Source organism: Moschus berezovskii, chromosome 3, assembly GCF_049115385.1.
Source record: "Moschus berezovskii isolate FMDL1 chromosome 3, NW_MosBer_1.0, whole genome shotgun sequence".
Classification (NCBI taxonomy): Eukaryota; Metazoa; Chordata; class Mammalia; order Artiodactyla; family Moschidae; genus Moschus; species Moschus berezovskii.
The window spans coordinates 59,693,748-59,711,628 of NC_142462.1; the positions used below are offsets into that span (position 1 = coordinate 59,693,748).

A 17,881-nucleotide genomic window follows, 5' to 3' on the forward strand; every position below is an offset into this window, starting at 1 on the left:
GGGCGGTGGCCCAAATCCAGGAAATCTCTGCCCCTTCCCCAAAACAGCTGGAACAGTCCTCCAACTCCTGAGCATATGACCTTACCCGGCCTGTAAAAACTATGCCGAATTTTACCACCACCACGTTCACCCTCTGCAATGGCCCACACTCTGTGGGGTGTGCTTCTCCCTGTAGCTGAATAAATCCACTTCTAACCTATCACTCTGTCTTCTCACTGAACTCTTTCTGCGATGAGAAATCAAGAATGTGAGCTTCATTAGGTCCTGAAACCAGGTACTGTGGGTTTTGGCTGGGTTCAAGTTCCAAGCTGGGTTTTGGCTGGGTTTGAGTCCTAGCCACGTAGGTTCAAGACCCAAGCAGGGTTTTGGCTGGGTTTGAGTCCCAGCCACATGGGTTTAAGTCTGAGACTGGGTTTTGGCTGGGTACAAGTTCCAGACATGTGGGTTAGAGTCCCAATCTGAGGTAAATGGTTTCAATTCTACTGGACTCTTTTAATTATTGTGTTGCATATACTCATTAGACATTAGGAAAAGTAACCATCTGTCAAATAAATTGCAGATATTGTTTCTCCTGTGGGTAGTTTGTCTTTTGACTTTGCTTAAAGCATTTCAAGTTTACAGAAAAATCTTTTTTTTTAAATAAAATCAAATACATTGATTATGGGGATTCTGAAGGTTTTATCTGTCTTCTAATACTCTGTTATTCCTAGTTAAAAATTGGTTACCATGATTTATTCAAGAACTTTAATGACAATTTATCAATAAATCTTTGACCCAGTTTTAACTTGGTATAACTTGTTGGGGTGTGGATATAACTCAACTTTTTTTCCAGCTTTCCATCCCATTGTTCCAATAAAATTCATCTTTACCTCAATGATTCAAAATGCTGTCTTTAAAATCAGGACTGGGTTTAAAAATTTTTGTTTTACTGAAAGAATTATGTGTGTCATCTGCTTTAATATACTAATGTAGAGAGCTACATTACTAAATTTGCTATCAAGAAACACTGCATTCCAGTGATAAGTCCTCAGTTCAGTTCAGTTCAGTTCAGTCGCTCAGTCGTGTCCGACTCTCCGCGACCCCATGAATCACAGCACGCCAGGCCTCCCTGTCCATCACCAACTTCCGGAGTACACTCAAACTCATGTCCACAGAGTCGGTGATGCCATCTACCTACTTGGTCATAATGTAGTATGCTTTTATTATTGTCTTAAAGAATTTTGCTTTTAACTTTACAGGGAAACAAGGAAGTTTCATCAATGTTTCTGGTGCTTTTTTATTTAAAGGTATGCCAGGCTCATAAAATAAGAGTTCCATCTACTTCTAAAACACAGAAATAATCTGAATATAGAAAGCTTGATAAAATTCACTATAAAACAATATGGATTCAATGACTTTTAAAAGAGGTATTAATAAACTTCCTATACAATTGATTCCATGGTTATGACCTTTGCCATTTTATTACCTTTAAACTGAGTCATTTCCTAAAGTTTCAAATGTGTCAATGTAAGTTGTATAGTATTTTAAATTAGAAAAATGTATCAGACAAAAAAACCCCAAAACCAAACCCATGTCATGCTGTAATGAGGACGTGTATACCTATCACTCCGTTTTGGGAAATAAATCTTACAGCTAACAACTCAACCTCTCTCTACTGTTTCCCAACTCCATTCTCCTATGTTCCTCTCCACACATATACTATCCTGATTTAGCTTTTTACTGTATACATAACACATACACACATATATGTTTTAGAGTTTTCAATTTACACTCAAATCTGTACTTACCTTTTGGAACTTGCTTTTTTCCTCTCAGTATTTATTTTGTTGCATATGAAATTCTGGCTAGTAAGTTTTAAAAAGCTGTATGCTATCTCAGTGTTAACAATCCACAGCATCTATAATCATTCTCTGTTACTGGATATTTACACTGGCATAAGATTTTGCCAAAGCAAGTCTCTGTTATCTTTTCTTTCTCCTTCATAAAGGCCCCCCAAAAGGGAAATTGGTGCACATAAGCCAGATTCTTTTCCTTTTCTCCCCTTAATTTTTCATTTTCCTCATTTGAGATACTTCGTGTCCTGAATACTGATCTATTATTTTCTTGTGCATTCTAAAAGAACTGAAGTCTCAGTGTCAACTGTCTCTAAGAGATCTGTAGTTCCTTCGTATTTCTCTTCAACATTCTTTGCGAAAACAAGGGGCAAGGCCTCATTCTCAGGTAGAAATTTGGAAGAGACCTGCATCAGGGTTCAGATTTGGCTAAGTTAGCAGCACAAAACTTGAAGCCACTGAGGAAGGCAGTGATTTACTGTTGAGTCAGTAAGGCTTCCAGGGTATCTTCTAGTTAGAGAATTCCTTGAATATTTGTTTGGTTTAACAACTGAGCATTTTATAAATTTCCTGAAGAAATCATCTCCTCAAACATACCAACCAACTTTGTTTCCTTAACAGGCTTCTATTAATTAGCTAGCTTTAAGTTCATGTAGTGAATATCTGTTATTAGAACGAATGGCTGGTTTGACATTTTTTGGGACCAAAAAAAAAAAAGTTCTCCAATAGTCACACTACAGAAAGGAAAAAAAAAAAAAAGAAAATTCATGTTTTTAATGCTACATATTACAATTAACATTAAACTAGTACAATTTTCTTATACCAAAACTAGAGACAAAAATGCTTTAGTATCTTACTAGTCATGCTCTAATTTTATAAGAACACATTAAAAATTTTATCCTTTATGCTGTCTTCATTTTGTATTGTGAAATTTATTTTTTATAAAAAGTTAGATTTCATTTTCAACTGGGTAACGCTATTTGACCCAAAATATACCAGTGAGACTGATATGCTGTTATCTGTATTTTGATAATTCGATGAGATACAAGAGGATTTCCTGCCTACCAGTCACATGCACACTTAACCAAAATATTGTGCTGAAGTAGTTTCAACTCATCCTTCCTAGGACAACTTCCTTGGCCTGACATCCCTTTAAAAGCTACCCTTGGTAAGTTAGGCTTGAAGTTTATCTTGTAAACAATCTTCAAGTATTTCACACATATTCCTACATAGGCTCAAAGTGTACAAAGATTCTGATCCCCACAACCCTTAGGACAGCTGGCAAGCAGTCTCATCCACTTCTCCCAGAATGCCTTAAAAATACCACCATTTTCCATTCTGGTTATGATGTGAAAAAGTTAGAAAACATGGCTATAGTCCCATGACTACCTTGTAGACTCCTTTACGGAAGAGTTCCATATTCTCCTGACTCTGCACTGCCTAGAACAGTCCTCTGAACACAGTATGATTAATCTTGAAAGTGAAAATCGCTCAGTCATGTCCAATTCTTTGCAACCCCATGGACTATACAGTCCATGGAATTCTCCAGGCCAGAATACTGGAATGGGTAGCCGTTCCCTTCTCCAGGGGATCTTCCCAACCCAGGGATCAAACTCAGGTCTCCTGCATTGCAGGTGGATTCTTTATCAGCTGAACCACAAGGGAAGCCCAAGAATACTGGAGTGGGTAAGGAGTGACTGATATTAATTTCTAACACCAGTAAGGCCTTTTAGAAGCTTAACTGGCTATTTTAATTGGTGAATATTTTGCATATTCTCTAACAGCTAGCACTACTAGCCAATCCTAAAATAAAGCTTTTGCAAAATATGCAGAAAGTCAAAAAAGATCCTTATACAAAAAGCCTTGCCTTTAAAAATTTTAAGTTTGGTTAAGCTGTTCCAAAACACAATTGACAAACAACACGGACATTGTGATTCTGCTTTTAAATAATCTGTAGAGAAGTGAATAGAAATACAGATTCTTAGGAAATTTAGGAGCACACATGCATTACCAAACTCCTGTGTTTGGCAAGGTACATCTTTATATTTTATAACCAATACCTGGCAAAGATATAAACTGATGATCAGTATGGAAGTTCTTTTCAAAGGATCTTGGATTATCCCCAAGCCTTCTGGTGTGATTAAAAGTCAAAAATGATTTTAATCACAGGAAGGGCCAAGGAAATGCTATACAATTATCTATGTGCATGAGTGCCCAGTCGCTTCAGTTGTGTCCAACTCTTTGTGATGCTACAGACTGTAGCCCACCAGGCTCCTCTGTCCATGGGATTCTTCATGCAAGAATACAGGATTGGGTTGCCATGCCCTTCTCCAGGGGATCTTCCCCACTCTGGATTGAAACTACCTCTCCTGTTGACTCCTGCTTTACAAGCAGTTTCTTTACCTGCTGAGCCACCTGGGAAACCCATAAATATCTATAATTGTCCATAATTATTATCCTAAAAATTTCACTTTCCAAGAACATTTATAATGAACCAGAACTTCCAGGATAACTTTGAATGTTTTTGTCCCCATTTTAGTTTCCAAAATCCCAAATGAGGAAACAGCTTATAGTTATCTATCAAATGTATTATAAATGTACATCCAGATAGTCTGAGAAAACAGCACTCACGTCATAACACCTAATTCTACTGTAATTCTTGGCTGTAATATCCCCAGCAAGCAGGGACTTCAGGGCTCCTGAATTCCTCTCGTCTCACCTCAGTGACAGATCGATCATACTTGTCCTAACAGATTAACTGTAACTCCTCAAATTCTCAACTTTAAGCACATCATGCTAACTTCCACTTCCTACATTTCCAGACTGTTCTTTCTAAACTGACTTACAGTCCACTGATGGTGCCACATTTTCCTTCTCCTCCTCTCATGTCTGGACTTCCTCGTTTACCTAGCTAAAGTTCCCAGGCTATCACTACATTACGGACCCTCTGCATTGGGTCAGTAAGACTCCTGTGGCAACCTCTGTTAAATCCAATTCACCTACTCTAGGCCTGCACTCATGTTGCTTTACATGGCCGAAGATAAAACACTGCTTTACTTGTAGTCTTCTTATAAATTAACGGTCACTAACCTTGAGTAGTCTTCCATTTTGCCCAGCTATCAACTATGTTTCCCAGGTCTGTCAGCTCTCCTATTCCTCTGGTCTAGAGCATTTGTCTACCTCCTACCTCTAGTATCTAACTGCTACAAGGTACTTCCCCCTTGAAAACCAAGCTCCCAGCTCCCAGCCCTCCCCGGCCCCAAATCTGTAGTTTCTCAAACCCCGAGTGTCCTTTCCATCTCCCTTTATCTCACATTCTACAACCAATCCTGGCAAATCCAAAAGGTTTTATCTTTAACATATATCCAGAAATCAGTACCTCTGGCTCAGAGGTTAAAGCGTCTGCCTGCAATGCAGGAGACCTGGGTTTGATCCCTGGGTTGGGAAGATCCCCTGGAGAAGGAAATGGCAACCCACTCCAGTATTCTTGCCTGGAAAATCTCATGGAGGGACAAGCCTCGTAGGCTACAGTCCATGGGGTCGCAAAGAGTCAGACACGACTGAGCTACTTCACTTCACTTCACAGTCTACAGCTACCACCTTAGGCCAAGCCAGCTTTCTCCATCCACCACATGACTGCATAATTGTTCTAGTTTTGCCTTTACCTCCACACTTTGGCCTATTCAACAAAGCAGACATTCAGTTCAGTTCAGTCACTCAGTTATGACTCCTACTAAAAAGACAACCCTGAGTTTTACGATACTGTGTTTCTAGTCTTTTTCTACTTTAATAAAATGCAAATCTTAGACTATGAAAGACTAAGTCTATCACACAACTATTATTTCAGACTGCACTCTATTTTGATAAATATGACCTTTTACATGCACATCACCTCAGAAACAATTACATATATTTTTAACATAGCATTCTAGGCCATAAAACAGAGTCAAAATAATTAACCTTCAGAGCATGACAAACCCATAATAGCCCAGTTGATGTAATTAAGCTAATCAATTAAAGACTCACCTAATGCTTAGTTCAGAATCATTATTAGACTTTTGAAAATGTGTTTTAAAAAAGGGAATAGATAATTAACACTATTAATTCATTTTCTTCTGGAACCTCAATATGAGAAAACTTGTATTTTAAAGCTAGAAAAAATAATCTAACCAAAAGTGTCATAATTTTATGTATGTTTGTACTCTCAATGCTTTCAAAGCCCAACTGAGATTTTTTAAAAAAGAAATTAAACAACATGTTTCATTGAGAGAATTTTTAAAATCTATACAATTCAAGCTAATGATATATTTTATTGTACATAATAAAAGTGGGTTTTTTTTTTTTTTAAAAAAAAAAAACATTTCCAGGCCCAGACATCCACAGGAATATGTGAGGAAAGGATTCCACTGGAGTATAATAAGCAATAACTCAACTGAATGAAACCACAAATCCACCCTCCCTATAGTAAATACTAACATTCACCACAGGCTTGGAGTTCCTGTAGCATCAGTAAATGTATTTTTTAAAATATTACAAACATGCTTATGATGCAGAGGACGGTGGAAAACTTCAGACTTCACTGCACACCATATGTATTCCCAGCTTCTCTAATTTACAACCAGAAAGAATCACAAACATCCAAAGAACGTATTTTAAAATAGTATATGATTCACAGGTAAGTGATTTTTATACTCAAATAAATAGGAAAATTTTCATTTTAATGTCACATTGAATTTCAGTACTTTTTACTCCAAGAAAAAAATAAACTGAGACATGGTCATGAGTTTAGGATTATATATATTACAATTTGCCTTATAATACATTTGTGGCTTTATGATAAAAATAACTCAGGGACATATGGAATCCAAGCTAATTTGCATAACTGTCACAAGAAAAAAAAAGCATTAAATGCATTTCTGAAATAAGAATTTTCATTTAATTCAGAATCTCAAAACAGCATTAGACCGTGGCCTTGTTTAAAAAAAGTTCAGTTAAACACTAAGCTAGCTAAATAACCTTCTTGAAAGGTTTAAACACAATTGATATAGAAAATGCTTTCCCTCTAATCTCAATCTTACATAAATGAAAGAGGTGAGGGGGGAAAGGCAGACAATTTCTTTAGCAGCATATATGACTAAATCCATCAACCACCTTATACTAGAATGTCCATTATTGACCCCATTAAAAAGGACTGGGCAAAGAGCAACGGTTACCCACTTCATAGACCAAAAGACAACAACTTTAGGGTTACGGTAAGTAAAACATTTTTTAAACACTTCAAAAACTTTTGACATTAAACTAGAGGAATCATGTCTTCATTGTAAGAAAGAAAGACATAACAGAAAGTAAAAGACATTTAAACTAAACTGATTTTCAATCTTCTCTGAATAAAAGAAATTAAAAAAAAAAAGGTTGATTAGCTAAGCTTTGTGCTCTAACCAAACTAATTAATTACAGTGATTTTAAATGGCAACAGCCTTCTGACTGGGTAGAGCTTGACAATTTTGAATACTTTTGCAATGATTTTTTTTTTAACGCAAAGACACTAAAATGATCCGATCATGCAATGTTCATCTTATGCATTCTGCATCTCTTTTCCAATCTTGTAACTAAGGATCTTGTTCCAATCAATCTTGGTGCGTGTAACTGGCAACTGCCGACGTAAGGCTTTGAAAGTAGTGTCTGACATCGTCTGGTAATTCTCACTGATGGCAGTCTAGGGAAAACAGCAGTTAAAAGTTTAAAGAAAGAAAAAGAATAGAACAATGTATAAAACACATAGATATTTTAGGGAACACTTTTATTTAAGCAGCCTGTTTCATTGTTTTTAAGAAGTCAAGTAAAAATCCCAAAATGGTTTTAAAAGCTATTTAAAAGCAGCTAAAAGAAAAAGCTTATAATCATTTTGAATAATTAGATTTAATAAAATGAAATTATAAATTAGATTTATTTTCTGTGTGTTCTCGTTTTGGATCTATTTTACTATTTCTCTCAGAACAATTTCACAAATTACTATTTGCAAGGAGTGGAAACATGTCCAATACATAAATGTTTAAATTCAAGAATGCAGTTTAGAAGCTGATAAAGAATGTATTATAAAAAGCAGAGTATAAAATGAACTATGATCTAAGCAGATCACATATAATCTAACTGTTCTGGGAAACACCTCCTATATTAGAATTTCTAGTCAGAAACAAAATAGTCATGTAAAATCTTGGTCTACCTTGACCAGTATTCAGAAATTACAGTTGGCTAAAACTGAGTTTTTGCTACATTTTCACAAGTCTGCCCTTGATTTAAAATGAAAAAAGACTATCTTATTAAAGTGAAATGATGAAAAAGTTCAAGTTTATGACTGAAATTAAAATTTCAGTGCCAATATTTATAAACAAACAGAGATTATATAATATTTTTGAAACTCATACCTGGTATTCATTTTCTGCAGCCTCTACAATCTTTATAAATTCTTTTGCTGTTTGCACCTCATTCTGAATGAAAAACAAAATCGAAAGAAAATAAAATAGCAACTTAAAACTACATTACTATTACTTTTAAATAGCTATGTCAATGGATGTCCAGTTAATGATTTGTTATAATTTAAATAACACAGGTGGAAATTATGACAAAGGGAAAATACTGTAAGATCAACTATTCTAAATTCCAGGGGAACAAGGCAAAAACCTTTTAAGTCTATAGAATGAGTGTGTTTAGTGTTCCCTGGTTAAAGAAAGTGAAATCTTAGTAATACATTTTTTTGCTGATGAAAAATTCAATACTTACAAATATGTCAATAGATAATCGTTACAGATAAGTTAGTCACAGATTTCTAATTAATGACTATATGCCAAATACTCACTGAACAATATTCACCACCATAATGATACATTTTAAAAATATTACCAATTAGAAAAACCATATTTTAAAGTTTAAGGTGAATTTCTAGTGTTTAAATATTTTCTGGAAATTTTTTTAAACATTTCAATATAATGTGTCCTTGCATTTTTCCTAATAGTAAATGCTAATGGAAAGTGAGACTTTTTTTTATAAATAAATGTTAACAAAATTATCTAATATCTTCTTTATATATATTATTTATATATTTACACATATATAATGGGGACATTTTTTTTCTATCCAAAAACAATTAAACAACAAATGAAAATCCTCTAAGATGAAGTGAAAAGGTAATTCCTAAAATAAGCAGCACAAACTGGCATACTAGTCAAGCTTAATTATTACAACCAGATCTTGCACAACTCCAGTCTATAATTTTGCAGACAAATCTCTCTCAGGAAGAATTTTTACTCAATGTCAAATTACTCAAAGAAGACAGTACGAAGTACCTTGCTACAAAAGTAACTTTACATATATACTCATGACACAGAACTATATTGAGACTGCCTTATAGAAAATCAGACATCAGTAATTATCTTTCCTGGCAAATTTTGAAAGAATACTATTTAGCAAGAAATCAGAAATCACCTGAGTGCTAATGAAAAACTGAAAGAAACAAAAACAAAGAAAAAAGAAAGAAAACCCCCAATCCCACAGTTTTCATTTCTTTTCAGGTAGAATCTGGCCTAATACAGTCTCACATGTTTCTTAATATTAAATGCTTTCTTAAAATTAAACTTAAAAAAATTTGTAAATTTTTGAGTATCAGTAGTTGATGTTTATAATATACTAATGGTTTTAGGTATACAACACAAATGTTTATCAGAAATGTTATTATTAATGTATTATATTATTAATACCCTTGGGAGAAAAAAATTCCACAAAGACATAGTTGTATCTGCAATGAAAAGAATGTGTGAAAGAACTTTGCAAGAAAAACAAAAGTTCAAAATTTCTAGAATTTGAAAGCTGAACTTTAGAAAAACTCCATTAAATCATAATCCAAATAGAGGAGAAAAAAAATACAAAAGGGCTTAAAAGTTAAGTACAGGATCACAGACCTTAGTTTAAGAGCTAAAACCAGAATATCTTAGAAGAAAACACTGGAGTAAATCTTCATGATCCTGGGTCAGGTGATAGTTTCTATTAATATTCCAAAAGCACAAGTAACAAAAGAAAAAAAAAAACCGAACCACATCAAAATCTTCATGATCCTGGGTTAGGTGATGGTTTCTATTAATATTCCAAAAGCACAAGTAACAAAAGAAAAAAAAAACCGAACCACGTCAAAACCAGTTACTTCTGTTCTGCAAATGATACTACCAAGAAAGTGAAAAGACAGACAAAATTTGTATCTGTAAATCATATATCTGACACACGACTTGTATCAGGATACATAAGCAACAATTACAACAACAAAAAATACAAATAGCTAATCAAAAAATAGACAAAATATCCGAAAAGACATTTTTCCAAAGAAGCTATTCAAACGACCAAGAAATACACAAAAATAGGCCCAATACCATTATCCATCAGGAAAATATAAGTAAAAATCATAATAAGGTACGATCAATACTAACGAGGATGGCTATAATAAAACAGGTAGACAAGTTTTGGTGAGGACGTGGAGAAACTACAACTGATAGGAAGTAAAACAGTTCAGCCACTTTGGAAGCAGTCTCGCAGTTCTTCAGAAGGCTTGACCAACCTAAAGCCACCACCCTGCATACACTGAAGAGAAATTAAAACAATTTCTACACAAAAAATGGTACGTGAAGGTTCACAGCACAAAAAGTGAAAAATAAGATACATGTCCATCAACTGATAAATATATAATGGTATATGGGTTATTATTTGGCAATAAAAAGGACAGAAATACTCGCAAAAAAACATATTGTAGGATTCCATTTATATAAAATGTCCAGAATAGGAAAATCTAGAGTCAGAAAGTAGATTCACTGTGGCTTAGGGTTGAGAGGAGCTTGGGGGAAGGCCTGGTAGGAGGGAATAGGAACGACTATTAATGGGTACACTGGGTTTTTGGAGGATGAAAATGTTGTAAATAAGATTGTGGTGACTGTTATACAACCCTGTTAACATACGACAAATAAATAAATTTTATACTTTAAATGGGTGAACTGAATGGTGAAATATATTTCTTTAAACAAAGCTGCTTAAAAAAAAGTTAGGTACCAATTTCCAAGTACTTACCATCTTTCCTCTATCTGAAAACACTTAAATTTGAAGCAGAAATACTACTTTAAATGTTAATTCCAAAACTGTTATGGTTTGATAGAATTAACTTTTATTTTGGAATTAATTACTTACAGACACTGTTAGGGAATCTTGTATATCTTTATGACTCACTAGTTGAACATTACCATCTTCATAATAATGAACCTATTAGAAAAAAAAATTACAGAGACCACATTTCAGGAGTTATCAAGATCCGCATGGCTTCAACAATCACACCAACGCAGATGACTACCGATTTCGGCTCTAACCCAGTCTTCTCTGCTGAGCTCCTGACCTTTTAAACTTCAGTGAGCGTCTTCCCGCCTTCAGGCTAGTGAGGAACTAGGCAGCAAGTCCTTCAGTTACTCAGGCAAGCCCTCCACTGACTGGACTGCGGGACATCTTTACCTCACAGATGCTCTACCAGTATCTAAACGCAAGATTTCCAAAATTGAACTCACAGTGTTATCTCCCAACACCAGTTATCTTCTGTGTATTTCCACTAAGGCACTGGCACCCCACTCCAGTACTCTTGCCTGGAAAATCCCATGGACGGAGGAGCGTAGGCTGCAGTCCTTGGGGTTGCTAAGAGTTGGACACGTCTGAGCAACTTCACTTTCACTTTTCACTTTCATGCATTGGAGAAAGAAATGGCAACCCACTCCAGTGTTACTGCCTGGAGAATCCCAGGGACAGGGGAGCCTGGTGGGCTGCCGTCTATGGGGTGACACAGAGTCGGACACAACTGAAGCGACTTACCAGCAGCAGCAGCAGCATTTAACTCCTCAAGTCCAAAGACATGAATTTATTCAATAAACATTAATTAAATATAGACGACTGCTACTACAGGAGGTTACAGAAACATAAAGCTTTTTAAAAGACAATTCCTGACCTCGTATTTCAACACAACACAGTAAGAGGTACGTACAAAATACATTAGCAATACTCCAAATTCTCTCTGAAACTTAAAAAAAGGACTTCAGAAAAGAGGTGACATTGTTCTTGGGTTTAGTTAAATGAGTATAACGGACTAGGGAAGATGAAGCAACTAAGCTTAGAGAAGAGTATACTTTAGAAAGGTCTACAGGTACCTAGGACTGGCATGTGTGAGCTTGAGGAGGAAGAGGAGTGGCTGACAGAATACACAGTTAGGGGACAAGTCAACAGTAGGCCTTGTATGCTATGCAGTATTGTCTGGAATATCTAATAGGTGAATGTACCACTAAAATGGTTTCAAGTGGCAAATAACATATCCAGATTTAAATTTAAAAAAATCATCTTTCTGATGGCAATGTAAAAAAATAGATTGTGTGCATTAATTTTTCAGTCGTGTCTGACTCTGTGACCCCATGGACTACAGCCCGCCAAGCTCCTCCGTCCACGGTATTCTCCAGGCAAGGATACTGGAGTGGGTTGCCATTCCCTTCTCCAGGCGATCTTTCCAATCCAGTGATTGAACCCAGGTCTCCTGCATTGCAGGCAGATTCCTTACCATCTGAGCCACCAGGGAAGTTCTAAAATGGATTAGGAGATGACAAAGGCTCCAGCAAATCAACAAAATAATGTAAACATTATATGCTAGGCATCATGTTAAGTGCTGAAGATAGAACCAGACAATCCTTATTCTTACCAAGCTTTAGCCCAACAGGGGCACCATCTCAGATATTATGCAGGTGAGAGCTACTGAGGTCTGACTGAAGGACAAAATAATGTCAACAGTAACAGGTAACATTCATTAACACTTTATGTCTGGCTCTGTTCTAACCATTTTGCCCATATTAACTCATTTTCAAACAACTGTGTGAGCTATTCCATTAATGCTATTTTTCTTCCTATTTTTTTCTTAGCTGATGAGGAAATAAAAGCTTAAATGACTTCCTGATGTTACTCAACTGATAGAGCTGGGATTCAAACTCAGGCAATCTGGTTTCAGAATCCATGTTCATAACTTATTCTCTAGCTCTTAAAGGACAGTCACATCAAGACATAAAAGTAATAGGATATAAGACTAGAAATAATATATTCTGAAGTCAAATGACAGAGCAGTGTGTTTGATCCAACTTTATTCCTTTATGGCTCTTAGCACAATATCTTTCATGATAGTTTCGTGATATAATAAATGTTACCAAATAAATAAGTGAACCAAGAAGAGACCAGTAGTATTTCTCTGTAACTTATTTAATAATATTCATATTCAAATCTTCTTAGTTATCAGATTTCTTCTACATAAACATTTAGCTTACACTGAATCAGTTCTAGTGGGTTTCACATAAGCAAAATATGAGTACAGAAGATACTTAAGATAAATGTAACATGTACAAGCATTAATATATATATTTATACATCTACACACACACATATATTAATATTATACTTCATTCAACTCCACCCTAATTTAAAAGAACAGCACAGCTCAATCCAGAAGATGCTTGGATGAACAAATTGCATGAAGAGCAGACCAAATGATAGCATCTAATTTTAGCTATGTTTTTAGACTCTGTCAACTACCCCTGCAGATTTTTGATGACTAGGGAATGAACTGCAAGGTTATTTAAAAGATAAAATCAGCACTACTTTTTTTCCCCATTACCTCTCAACAAAGATCTGGGAAAGAAATAGCTACTCAGTACTATGAAAATATAAACATACGAATTAGTTGTTTCTCTGCTCAGAATCATCTAGACATCAGTGAACTAATATAGTTCATACCTGAATTTTCAAGATGCCAACCACCTGAGTGGTTGAAGGAGTGATTGTAAACTTCCACTCTGACCTCCAACGACCATTCCTTAAAAATAAAAACAGCAGCTGTAAATAAGGTAGGGAAAATAATTTGAATAAATTTTAAATTATTTAAATTCCAGACTTAAATTTACGCTACATAATGACAGAGTGTGGGGGATGGATGATGTATATTCATTTTTTTAATCACTGAAATATTCAAAAGAATCAAGAGGTTAAGTTTAGTTATGAGCTACATTTAATTTAATCTTCACTTGACTGATAAGGATCTACATAATGGATGCAATTTCAGAATTCTAAGGCTTAAAATACAGTTCAAAACTACATCAATTTTCTCACTTATGCCTTAATTAAGAAAAAACTGAATAAATATTCAGATTATCAAGGGCTTTCACAAGTTTACCATCCACTGAATAATACTAAGTACCATACTTTTTAAAGAATGGATGGCCGTTCAACATTCTTAGGGAGATTTTGCTATTTGGAAAGAGAAGGGTTATAAGCATCAGATTTTTTTTCTTTTCTAATTTTAGATTTAGTTTCCACATAAAAAGTACAACATCCTCCTCCTAGATTTCAAAATGATTTTTGGTATAAAAATTGGTACAGATTAATGGTAGGAAACTGCGACATTACAAACAAGCAACAAGCATGTTATTTATTTTTGTCTCTCAGATAACGGATTTTATTTTTTCCTGACAGCTTTTTCATAGCAACTTCTTTGCTTTCAACTTCTATTTGCTCTTTGCATGCTAAAGACGTATCCTGATATGTAAACTTATCAGTTTTGTTTTTTTAAACAATATGTAAATAGTCACAGAGTTAATGGGTCACTATACTGGCTTTGCTACAGAATTATTTCTGGGTTCCCTTCAATAGTCTTGCAATCTAACCAATCACCGAAACCTACAGTATGATAGTACTCTCAAACCTAAAAGCAACACTTATTTGAGAAGTACTACAATTAGAACAAAGCATATGTTCTACAAAATAAAAGACAACTTTGTAACATGTTCTGATTTTGAGTGACTCAATTCAGTCATTTTAGAAACAGAACTTAGATCTATTCATTTTTATTTCACAATTCCAAAAGAGGTTATTCCTTTTATCTAGGTATTAGTGTATCAACAACTAGTGACGTCTAAGCATACACAATTCTGATTTATAATGGCAATATGCACATAGCACCACTGATTGTGAAAAGAAAAATAAAAAGGAATTCCAAAGCAAGCAATGGTACCACTTTGAGAGCTGTTTCAAAAGATCCTTCTAAAGGCATTACTATACAGTAACAGTATATTGCACTGTGTAGACAGTACCCTTTCATCAACAGAGTAAACAGTCAAGATTTCTTAGCCTTTGATTATATTCTTTCCTTCTCTTCTATTAATGCTTTAATTACAAATGTGAATTTATTCAACAACCATTTATTAAGACCCCAATACTGCTGCACGTTAGCAAAACAGTAGAGACCAAGAAAAGAATGTCTCTAGTAAAATGTAAGAAATGTCCATGACTAGAATCTTCTGATTTTTATCCTATCTGTATCTGAGGTGAACTGGAGTAATTTCATTGTACCAAAATATTTAGATTTTAGTGAGGATATTGCAATATGTAATGTCTAGTACTTTGGAATGTCATATAAAATTATCTTTTCCAAAAAGTGGAAGTGATTTTAGCTTCAATAATATGATGTTCACAGTAGTTTAGAAAAAAATTTAGATATGTGAAGTGAAACAGACTAGAAAATTTAAGGACATCATTTTCATTTTATATATGCTGACACAAACTGTATTTCTGAAAACTAGTAGATTTACTATATTTATAAACTAGTAACTTTACTATAACATCTCTCAATATATTTTAAATGAAAACTGAGTAGAATCCAAATCTCAACAAGGTTGATTTCATTATAAGTATCCTGGCACACACAGCATAAATTAATAACAATTTTGTGAAGATTTATTTCTTAAGATACTGGTAAATCAATGTGACAAGTTTTTAGGCCTAAAATGGACAAAATACATTTATATTAAGGCCATACAAGTAAGTTAACACAACAGAACTTTTAGGAAACTTCCGCTTGTCAAGGTCAAGAAGGCCTATGTCTACGAACTGAATTGATTTTCCTTCAGTGATAACGGATCTGCTTACCTCCAAATGTTCCTGTAACCTTACATTTACTTCTGTGATGGTTAAGCAGTAGAGCAATCTTGGACCATAGATAATACTGGTCCACAGGGGTTACTGATACATGCTACTGTACCCTTAACACACTACCAACCAACACGGCTAACAAGTCAAAGACTAAAATACTTCAGTTAAATATAACAATACTTACTCTGAAGGGCTTAGCATGTATTATCAAAAAATGGGGATAAAAGTAAAGATTTCATTCAATTCTGAACTTACAAAGTCTTGGAGAGGCACAGAATTTTATAATAGGAGAGATCCCAGAAACAGGATTGTCTAAGAATAAAAAGGCCCAACAACTTGATTAATAAAGGTCTAATACGAATAGGACTTCCTGGTGGCCCAGACGGTAAAGCGTCTGCCTATAATGTGGGAGACCCGAGTTCGATCCCTGGGTAGGGAAGATCCTCTGAAGGAAATGGCAACCCACTCCAGTATTCTTGCCTGGGAAATCCCATGGACGGAGGTGCCTGGTAGGCTACAGTCCATGGAGTCACGAAGAGTCGGAAATGACTGAGTAACTTCACTTTCACTTTCAAGATGAGTAGGGAAAACCAGTATTTTGGAGAGCTGGACTTTTACAAGGCATAATCAAATGATTTGTACAAAAATTATAAGCATGATTGTAATCTGCCTCACTGCACAAAACATGTCATTATTTCCTCATATTGGCCAACCAGACATAAAGCAATCCATATGAAAACATCTACTTCAGAGTCATTAAAGTTCACACACAAAAATGATCATCCTTCACTTTATTAAGTATTTTTGTCTTCCTCCCCCATGTTAAGTCTCATTCAGGAACAACCCCTTCTCAGAATGAACATATGGGCCTGCCAACTGGTCTGCTCATAGGCACACATGTTCCCTTAGAATGCTGCTTGCTAGTCTAAAAAACACCCCTCCTTCTCCTACCTTTTTTTCACTGAATGTCAACAGATTTACTGCTACCTTTAAATGATTGGGTGGATTATAGAACAGGTATTTCTCTCATATCAAAAGGCTGAAGTTTTATACTGTACTGTTCTTAGTCAATCATACAAAAACAAGGTATAGGTCCAATCAATAAAGCAAGAACTACAAAGAATATAAGCAATGTCATAATTTCCCAAAACAAAATTTAACTTACCAAAAGTTTTTTGCTTGAAACTGATGGCTTTCTATGCATGCAATAATGGTTTGCTGTCCATCTATTTTTTTACCATATACCTTATTGGTAAAGAAAATAAACACAAGAGTGAATTTAGGGCCACAGAATGTCCAACTTTAAACATCTATAAAATATTGAAAACTGTATAGAATTGTGGCAAGAACATATAAAAGAATACAAAGTAGGTCATCACTCCAACATAGTAGCTAGGAAAACAAGTACTTATACATCGAATCACAGATTCTTCAGTTCAGTTCAGTCGCTCAGTCATGTCCGACTCTGTGACCCCATGAATCACAGCATGCCAGGCCTCCCTGTCCATCACCAACTCCCAGAGTTCACTCAAACTCATGTCCATCGAGTCGGTGATGCCATCCAGCCATCTCATTCTCTGTCATCCCCTTCTCCTCCTGCCCCCACTCCTTCCCAGCATCAGTCTTTTCTAGTGAGTCAACTCGTCGCATGAGGTGGTCACAGATTCTTAGTGAATCATAAAATAGCTCACAATTGATGAAGTACAACTTATTGGGAAAAAACTAACTGTACTCTCATATGTTCAAAAACATTTCACAATCTCAGGGGCTGTCATTTCTCTAGACATTTAAAATAAAAAAGTACTGAGACAAAAGTGAGAAAGTTAATTTACTCATACCTGAGAAAGTTCACTAAGAGAATGCCTGTAATGGGTTGATGATGTTTCAATATTTCATCTCTTGCCAACTGTTTTAAAAGTAATGAATAATTTGTGTCTTTCAATCCCCTGGGGACAAGTGAGGACTCTAACTCAACCATACCACCTTATCCTTGAGTTATTCTTCCAAAAGAATCCTAGTCA

General features: G+C 35.2%; 1 protein-coding gene across 1 annotated transcript in view; it reads right to left on the bottom strand.

Annotated features, from left to right (window-relative positions):
* Positions 1-6,181: 6,181 nt before the first annotated feature.
* CAPZA2 (capping actin protein of muscle Z-line subunit alpha 2) overlaps positions 6,182-17,881 on the bottom strand; it is a 55,960-nt gene continuing 44,260 nt past the window's right edge. Inside the window, exons 6-10 of the mRNA XM_055420817.2 lie at positions 17,026-17,105; positions 13,671-13,749; positions 11,055-11,126; positions 8,258-8,320; positions 6,182-7,548 (exon numbers count right to left, since the gene is read on the bottom strand). Coding sequence (XP_055276792.1) covers positions 7,408-7,548; positions 8,258-8,320; positions 11,055-11,126; positions 13,671-13,749; positions 17,026-17,105 — 435 coding nt within the window. The 3' untranslated portion in view covers positions 6,182-7,407. The remainder of the gene's footprint in view (positions 7,549-8,257; positions 8,321-11,054; positions 11,127-13,670; positions 13,750-17,025; positions 17,106-17,881) is intronic.